The 9,125-nt window shown below is 38.6% G+C and overlaps 1 protein-coding gene across 1 annotated transcript; it reads left to right on the top strand.

Moving 5' to 3' along the window:
• Nucleotides 1-548: 548 nt before the first annotated feature.
• LOC117621173 (cellulose synthase-like protein B4) lies at nt 549-5,068 on the top strand. The gene is made up of 9 exons (XM_034351505.1): nt 549-979; nt 1,166-1,496; nt 1,713-1,838; nt 2,781-2,897; nt 2,998-3,213; nt 3,322-3,421; nt 3,537-3,718; nt 3,859-4,209; nt 4,418-5,068. Exons 1-9 carry the CDS (start codon nt 723-725, stop codon nt 4,952-4,954), a joined length of 2,217 nt encoding a protein of 738 aa, XP_034207396.1. The 5' UTR covers nt 549-722; the 3' UTR covers nt 4,955-5,068.
• The last annotated feature ends 4,057 nt before the right edge of the window (nt 5,069-9,125 follow it).

Here is a 9,125-nt window from a genome sequence, read left to right as displayed (position 1 = left end):
TGTCGGGAATTTTTTAAGTTCGGGAATTCCCATATCCGATAATTATTTGGCTCCAAAATTTTCCTCCATTAGAATCGGGGACCCGACGAGAACCCGCCCCCGCAAGAATTTTTGCTATTCATATACGACCACGTATCATACTTTTATTGGGCAGATGAGCTCGGCACATGCCAAGCGTCAACAGTGTAGATAATTAGGTAAAGGGCATGCTTAATTTCTCAGTTTATCAGGCCATTATTAGTCATCTTATTAATGTCTTGTTGCTCAGGTGGATAAATATGAAAAGCATTCCTTTGATTTTTTTTTTTTCTTCTTTCATTTCAGACTTTTAATTAAGACATTGGTAGTGGTTAGATATCTCTATCATTCTTTTAAGGCTCGCGCAGAGCCTCGAACTCGGAGTCACAGCCTTTGCAGTCGTCCATCATGACTTGAGAGAAAAGAGAAGGAAAAGACATGGGCCTAAATTAATTAGTAATTATAAATCCTTTCTTCTGCAATTCTTCATTATTTTATGATTGTTTCATGGGGAAGAAGTTGCAAAATGAAACTTTTCACCACATTAGAATGTAATCAGGTGTTGAGACTGATTATATACATGTTTAGAATAAACAAGCAACCACAAATTAGACCTGCCACCCGATTATAAATACTCACCAGCAAAATAAGGGTTGAGGCTGCAGAAAACTAAAACACACCTCACTGCATTAGGTTACATTCCAATGGCCAAGTCAAACTCTTCCCCTCTCTATGAAAGGTTGGAGCACAAAAACACCATGCATAAAGTCATGGAGTTTATAATCTTGTTCCTCCTCCTTTCACTCCTTGTTTATCGTCTCCTCTCTTTTAGCAACCATGGTTTTGCTTGGCTCGTTGCATTCCTATGTGAGCTCTGGTTTACACTCTACTGGGTAATCACCATCAGCAACAAATGGAGTTTTGTGGAATATAAAACATACCCCGACCGTCTCTTACAACGGTAACCCCATTTCACATCTCATTTTGTGGTTCAGATTCACAGTTTGACTGACAACATAAACATCTTAAGTTGTGATCAGCCAATCTTGTAACATATATAATATCTTATGTTATCAAACAATCTAATAAGACAACATTTTTCGTAACTTCGATATCATAACTTTTGTTTTGTGTTATATATGTGTAGGGTGGCTGAGCATGAGCTTCCCCCAGTGGACATGTTTGTGACCACAGCAGACTCAGAGCTGGAACCACCTATCATTACCCTAAACACTGTGCTTTCTCTGTTGGCTGTGGATTACCCAACAGACAAACTAGCTTGCTATGTGTCGGATGATGGTTGTTCCCCTCTCACCTTCTACTCGCTTGTGGAAGCATCAAAGTTTGCCAAGCTTTGGGTTCCATTTTGCAAAAAGTACAATGTTCAAGTTAGAGCTCCTTTCAGATACTTCAATAATGATGCCATACCTTCCAGTAAGAACTCAGGGGAATTCAAGCAAGAATGGAAAACGATGAAGGTGAGAGTGCAGTGTTTTATTTCCAAATATTTTGTTAAAAATATTCAAGTGCAAATGTTTGCAATGTAGACTGTCTCAGCATTATGTAGACAGTAGTTGGACGTTTGAACATCCAATATCGAGGGTTTGAACATTTCTACATTGCAAACATTTGTATATAAACCGGTCTAATAGTGTAAATGTGATGACAAATGTACTCGTTTTCATGTTTTGTAGGATGAATATATGAAGCTTAACCGCAAAATTGAGGATGCTGTTGCCAAATCTATTCCATTTGATCTTAGCGAAGATTTTTCACTTTTCTCAAATATAGAACGCAATAATCATCCAGCAATAATCAAGGTCAGCACTGTAAACACTGACTCGTACTGACAGATTCGCTGTCTCAATTACTCACTTCTTATCTACCCCTTATGCCTCTCTTAAAGTTGTCTTCTCAAACCTACCTTTTAATTGGAAGAAAGATTTCAATGAAACGGGGATAATATTATTATGTTATTTTTGGTCAATAACACTATGATGCATGTAATAATATTTTCACATGTGACAAAATATTATTGACCGGAATAGTAAAATAATAATACTTCTGTTGCAATTAATTTTTTTTTATAAATATAGTAATAGAACCGTACTAACAGTTGATATATACACACGGGTTTTGAGTCACCCACTAGACGCTATTTATTGAGACGACAAAGACGTGACACTTCACTGAGGTGTAGGTATATACATTTACAGCTATTTTAATGTGAATGTCCTAGAGCAAAAAGACCTGACTTGACCTCGACTTACATGAACCAGTTTGACTGTTGACCTATTTAAAAAAAAAAAAAAACCCAGTTTGACTGGTTATTTTTACTCTCCACCAAAAGCAAGCATTAATTATAATTAGCCCATGAAAAATAATTAACAAATTAATCACTCTACTTTTTGGATGTTTTCTGTCCATGATGTTTGAGAGATTGTTTTGTCTTCATTTTTTTAAGTACTGGTTATTGTAGGGATTTGGGTCTTTTTCATTTGTAATTTCATGTGAGTTGGGATTCAAGATGTATATTTGTTCTCACCGTCTTGTAATACTTGTGCATAGTTGGTTATGATTTTACAGTTTATGTATTGCAAGAACCTCCATTTGGGATTGTGTTCTTACTGATGAATTATGAGTTATTCCCTTGATTTCAATTGAATCTCTACTGTTTTGGAAAAAAAATAAAAAATTAAGCACTCTAAAACCAGCTTAATTAGAAGCTCATTAGCTAGAGTTTTTTAAATTTATTTTTGAAGGTGGTGCTGGACAAGGAAGAAGGTCATTCAAATGGACTGCCCCGTTTGGTTTATATATCCAGAGAAAAGCGGCCAAAGCATCCACATCATTCCAAAGCCGGGGCCATGAATGTTTTGGTATGAATTATTTCATATATTTCTCATCATGTTAATTAATTAATTATCTTTTTAACAAATTAATTGTTGAATTCTTTATATATATAATATGTTGGCGCAGACCAGAGTGTCTGGGTTAATGACAAATGCCCCCTTCATGCTGAACGTAGACTGCGACATGTTTGCAAACAACCCAAGCGTTGTTCTTCATGCAATGTGCATACTGCTTGGATCCAATGAGAACCAAAATGAAATTGCATTTGCTCAATTTCCACAAATCTTCTATGACGGGCTCAAGGACGACCCCTTTGGAAATCAGATGGCAGTCATTTGGAAGGTACAGCTCAAAGCAAAATGCTAATTAGTTTAGTATCTTAATCACTGATTAATTACTGGTTAATTCTAATTATTTACTAACGATGAACTACTTTATTTATTTTTATAGTACTTGGGGCATGGGATTCAAGGAATCCAAGGAGTATTTTATGCTGGAACAGGATGTTTTCACAGAAGACAAGTCATCTACGGTCTGTCCCCTAATAATGGTAACCAAATCAAACATCCAATCCTTCTTCCCATTCCATGTGATGTGTGTGTATATATAAATATAAATATATATATATATATATATATATCTTAGGTTGTTTTTATTTGTGGTAGGAAAATTAGGGAACCAAGAATTACTTAAAACCTTTGGAAATTCAAAGGAACTCACCAAATCAGCTGCTGATGCTTTGAGAGGGGAGACAAAATGTCCAAGCATGCTTTTGAAATCTATCGAGGCTGCTGCATACCAAGTTGCAAGTTGTGAATACGAATATGGCACCAATTGGGGTAGAAAGGTATGCCGGTGTGAAATTCGGATTCTCTGCTCATATTTTTTTCGCTTTTAAATACCAATTAGCTTTTAGTCTAATGAAATTTAAAACACAACGAGTCTAAAATGTTCCCTCTCTTTTTTTCTTTTCTTTTTCCTGTATAGGTGGGGTGGATGTATGGATCAACCACTGAAGATATACTCACTGGGCTTTCAATCCACAACAGAGGTTGGAAATCTATAATTTGTACACCAGACCAACCTGCCTTTCTGGGTTGCACCCCAACAGGTGGGCCTGCTTCCATGACCCAACAGAAAAGGTGGGCCACAGGCCTGCTTGAAGTGCTACTCAGTAAAAATTGTCCCATATTTGGTACTGTATTTGCTCACCTCCAATTTAGGCAGTGCTTGGCCTACCTCTGGATCTTTACGTGGGGCCTACGGTCACTTCCTGAGACATGCTATGCTGCTCTACCAGCTTATAGTATCATCACCAACACACATATCTTCCCCAAGGTGAGCATGAATTATGAATTCATAGAAAATCAATAAAATTTGATAAGGGTTAAAATATATATATATATATATAGGTTCTCAATCCCTCTACATAAACAAACTTTTTTCCCAAGTAGAATATATCTGAGTTTCTGTATCTCGTAATCTCATATATTTTACCTCATGTGAGATAGTTGAGATAATCAATAGCTCTTGAAAATTGATGCAGGGCCAAGAACTTGCTTTCTATATACCAATAGCTCTATTTGTCACGACCAATATATACAATATATCACAGTATATTCAAAGCGGTCTATCAATCCGAGCATGGTGGAACAACCAAAAAATGGGAAGAATAACCGCAATGAGTGCTTGGTTATTTGGAGTTTTTGGTATCGTCCTCAAACTCTCAGGCATATCAGAGACAGTGTTTGAAGTAACAAAAAAAGACCAATCTTCTTCAACTGAGAAAGGCACTGAAGCAGGCAGATTCACCTTTGACGAGTCCCCTATGTTTGTGCCTCCCACTACCGTTTTGCTGCTGCACTTAACCGCCTTGGCTTCTGCTCTGTTTGGGCTGCAGCCACCAGCTCATGATGGGCTCGGGTCAGGCCGATTAGATGTTGCAGGCAGTGTGTGCTTGGTGCTCTGCCTCTGGCCATTTTTGAAAGGGTTGTTTGGTTCTGGGAAATATGGAATTCCCTTGTCCACAATTTTTAAGTCTGCTGGGCTCACACTCATGTTCTGCACTTTGTGCAGAAGTTAATTTTGCAAAGGGTACAATATGTTTTTCAACTTTATGCATTTGGATTAAAAGTGGCAAGCATAAGTATAATGAGATCCGATTGTAAAACTGGCAAGCATGTTCTGCATTTGATAACATCGATCTAAGTCATGCAATTTCCTAGAGAAAAACTAAATCAGAAACATAAACAAAAGGGCCTACAATCTTATGCTATTTTTTAAAAATGGTATTATCATTCTATTCAAAAAAAAATGGTATTATCATGTGTTAGGTCATCATGAGCCTCAAAAACTTAAGCTGCTAGAGAATAGGTTGATAATGTGTATCAAGCTTGCACCATGCACATGAAGAGGTAAATCAATAGGAGGAGAGAGACAAACATATAGGTGTAGCCCCATCATACATCTTGCATGCCAACAAAGAAATAGGGAACATAAATTGAACTGAGAGCCACTCATAAATTGAACTGAGGTCAGACAACTCCTAACCTCGAAAAACTTGGACAGTGAGAGAGCGGCCCAACAATGGATATCAAACTTAGATGGTAAATTTGCACTAAACATGTGTATAGGCAATATGTCAATTGGGCTACAGCTAGCCTTGATATGTTTGAAGGTGCTAATACCTGATACCATATGTCTATATATACTCACTCAGTTGGCACTAGCCACCTTAGACTGAAAATCTCATCCACACCTCTATCTGTTTCCAAATGGCTAATTCTCAATCTCTTCCTCTGTTGGAGCATGATTTCTTTCAAGAAGAAATACCTCCATAGGTTCTTGACTGAAGTCCGCACGCTTCCTTGGTTGAAAGAAAACTCCGGATTACGTTCCCGAGGTCGAACGGTGGGAATAGGGTGAGTACCTGCAAAAGTCACTCAGACGCTCAAGTCAATGTTTGTGCAATGTACTCTTAGTATTCAATTGAATTTTTAGTACCTTTGCTGGAGGTCTAGCCGGGTTTTTATAACGCTTCGAGTTCTTGGGTTTAGCCCCACTTCCCTAGCTTTGCGCATCCCATCCTCCACTCCGTGGTAATGGGATCAGATGAGCGTGTCTCCCTCGCTCCGCACTTCTCCAGTGGGAGGGAAGTTCGATCGTCCCACGTCTTTTAGTTGTGGCATATGTGTTAAGCCATGATATGTGAGATTTGGTCCCCATAGTGCCCCCATTTTTTCCTCTCTACATGCTTCGCTGGTGGAAAGGGAAAAAATGATCTAAGTGGGACTTTGGAACAGGATTTCTTCGGATTGAGCGCATGTCGTCATGATGGGCTCATGGCTGAGCCCAACTAAGCCATACGTTTTCATTCTTGGGCTTGCTGGTCAAACCCAAAAATATGATTCCTATTGGCCTATCACCAACCCGTGCACGTTGCTTTCACACCTTGCATGTGAAATATCCAAATATGAATTTTCATACACGTTGCTAACTTTTCAAGTTCCAACTGTGGACTATTATTCCCATGTGGAGTACCTAAGAGCGGACAGCCAATCCCATACGCAAGTGGACTCTTTTCTTTATTTTGGATTTCTGCACCTCTGCCGATCCGGTGGGCCCACACGCATTTTTCTCTTTGCTAACCGATCCCAGTTAGGGTGCACTTGGCTTTAAGCTTTTGCCGATCCAGTGGGCCCCATGATCCTTGCTTTCTCTTTGCTAGTTGATCCCAAACCCAGTTGGGGTGCGCTTGGTTTTGAGCTTTTGCCAATCCGGTGGCCCCATGCTCTTTACTTTCTCTTTCCTAGCCGATCCCAAATGGATTAGGGTGCGCCTAGTTTTAAGCTCTTGTCGATCCGGTAGGTTCCATGCCTCTTGGTTTCTCTTTGCTAGCCGATCCCAACACCAGTTGGGGTGCGCTTGGTTTTGAGCTTTTGTTAATCCGGTGAGTCCCATGCCTCTTGGTTTTTCTTTGCTAGCCAATCCCAACCCCAGTTGGGGGTGCACTTGGTTTTGAGCTTTTGCCAATCTGGTGGGATCCAAGCTCCTTGCTTTCTCTTTGCTAGCCGATCCTAAATGGATTCCAATACTCCTGAGCTGTCCTTCGGAACCCGTGCGCCTTCGGTTCTTCAACTGATCCAAAGTGTCCATGACCCTTTTTCTTCTTCTTACACTTGACCTTTCAATGCGGGCCCCAATACCCCTTAGTTGTCCTTTCCTGAGCCGTGCACCTTTGGTCTCTCAACCGATCCAACGTGTTCACGACCTTTTTTTCTTTTTTTTCTTTGCACTTCAACCGTCTATGCGGGCCCCAATACCCCTTAGTTGTCCTACTGGATCCGTGCGCCTTCGGTTTCTCAACCGATCCAAGGTGTTCATGACCCTTTTTTTTTTAATGAAAAAATTCTTCTTTCCCTTTTTACCTTTTTCCTTGCTCTTAACCTGTCCATGCGGGCCCCAATACCCCTTAACTGTCTTTCCAGAGTCGTGCGTCTTTGGTCTCTCAACTGATCCAAGGTGTCCACGACCTTTTTTTTTCCTTCTTCTTTCTTTCCTTTTTTTCCTTTTTCCTTGCGCTTGAGTTGTCCATGCGGGCCCCAATACCCCTTATATGTCCTTCCGAAGCCGTGCACGTTTGCTCCATTTATGTTGAACGTCGACTGCGATATGTATGCCAACAATTCAAAGATCTTTCTTTATGTGATGTGCCTATTACTTGGTTTCAAGCATGAAAAAGATGGTGCATTTGTTCAGTACCCACAAATGTTCTACAACACTTTGAAAGATGACCCATTTGGAAACAACGTGGTTCTACTTATAAAAGTGCATATTTTTACAATTGCACACGCATATTATACATGTTCAAACTGTTGGTGGTGGTGTATAATACTTGTTTTTCTTGATCAGATTTTCCTTACTGAAGGTTCTTATAGCAAGATTTTAACGAGGCTTCGTTGTAGCACATCAGAGTCTAGAATTTCTTATATACATTAGTATTTTCTACTATTATTTTTGGATAGGTTCAGTGTCTTAGAGGCATATATCTGACTTTGAACGTATGTGCTCATAACACACCCTGGGCATGTATATTTGAGATCGTATCTTGAACTCTTGTGGACCGTCGGTACTTCCACCCTTAATATAGGTGGGCAAGGAGGTCACCTAGGCCTCCAAATCGAAAGGGCCACCAACTTTTATAAACCTCTATATATACATATGCATGTTACTTTAAAAATTATACTATATTAATATTATATTAAGCCCAGGTACTATTTTTTTTAAAAGCCCAATTATTTACTCTAAAATTAAAAAATAAAAACTTAATAAGGGACCAATTTTTTTAAAGTTAAATCAGTTTAATAAGTTAACCTAGTTGAATAGGTTAACCTAGTAGCATATACGTTAGATGGGAAAATTTGCTCTAATCAACACAATAAAAAAAACAAGCAGTTTATTATTGAATATCTACTGCAAGAGGAAAAGAACTTCGAGGAAGAAAAGGAAGGTAAAAATCCCCAAGACTATTCCTTATATTTTATATTGAAAAATACATGGTAGAACAAATTGATTATGCAAAGTTAATTGATACTTTGGCATCAAAAAATGCATGACGAGTGATGTTTTGATGCATTTTATAAAGTTGTTATGTGAATTACATTTTGTTCATTTCTTTTTAGGTTACAATTCTGATTTTGAGTTCATTTAAGTTTTTAACTTATCAAAAAAAAAAAAAAAATTCGCACAAATATACATAGAGAGTAGAAGGCCACATTTTGGTAGCGTGGCAGAACCTTTTCATTCAAGTTACTAAAGAACCAATTGGAAAAAGTTGAATGAAATTTCTAAATTTGGCTCTTCTAAACCATAAGTCTAATTAAAGTTATACTACCAGTGTGTCTCTTTGAGCCACACCAATAATCAATAACAAAAAATAACAATTTAGGTTTAATCCCCAGCAAAATTGCCTAAAGTTAGCAAAGAACATCACATTAAATTGAAGGTTTCTCAATCTCGTAATCATCATCTCCTCCAAAATCCTCTCTCTCTCATAGTCCTCATTATCCAAGTCTAGAGCCATTTGTAATTTGTTTAGAAGATCAAATGGCCATCTCCAAGACATTTACACTTTGCATTGTTGCTCTCTTGGTGTGCTCGATTTGCAGTGAAACGACGAATGCAAAAGATATAAGTTATGGGTCAATACGCCGTGATCAGCCGTTTGGATGCAGGGGGCAACGGTGCATGCCTCC

The sequence above is a fragment of the Prunus dulcis genome, chromosome 3 (genome assembly GCF_902201215.1).
Source record: "Prunus dulcis chromosome 3, ALMONDv2, whole genome shotgun sequence".
Taxonomy (NCBI): domain Eukaryota; kingdom Viridiplantae; phylum Streptophyta; class Magnoliopsida; order Rosales; family Rosaceae; genus Prunus; species Prunus dulcis.
Note: the sequence above shows the minus strand (reverse complement) of the source record. Positions and strands in the feature narration are given on the sequence as shown.

Excerpts from the sequence above, each read along its gene's own strand:
- LOC117621173 (XM_034351505.1), top strand. The coding sequence starts at position 723 with ATGGCCAAGTCAAACTCTTCCCCTCTCTATGAAAGGTTGGAGCACAAA. Across the intron at positions 1,839-2,780 it reads ATCATCCAGCAATAATCAAG|GTGGTGCTGGACAAGGAAGA; the intron begins GTCAGCACTGTA and ends TTATTTTTGAAG. Across the intron at positions 2,898-2,997 it reads CCGGGGCCATGAATGTTTTG|ACCAGAGTGTCTGGGTTAAT; the intron begins GTATGAATTATT and ends ATGTTGGCGCAG.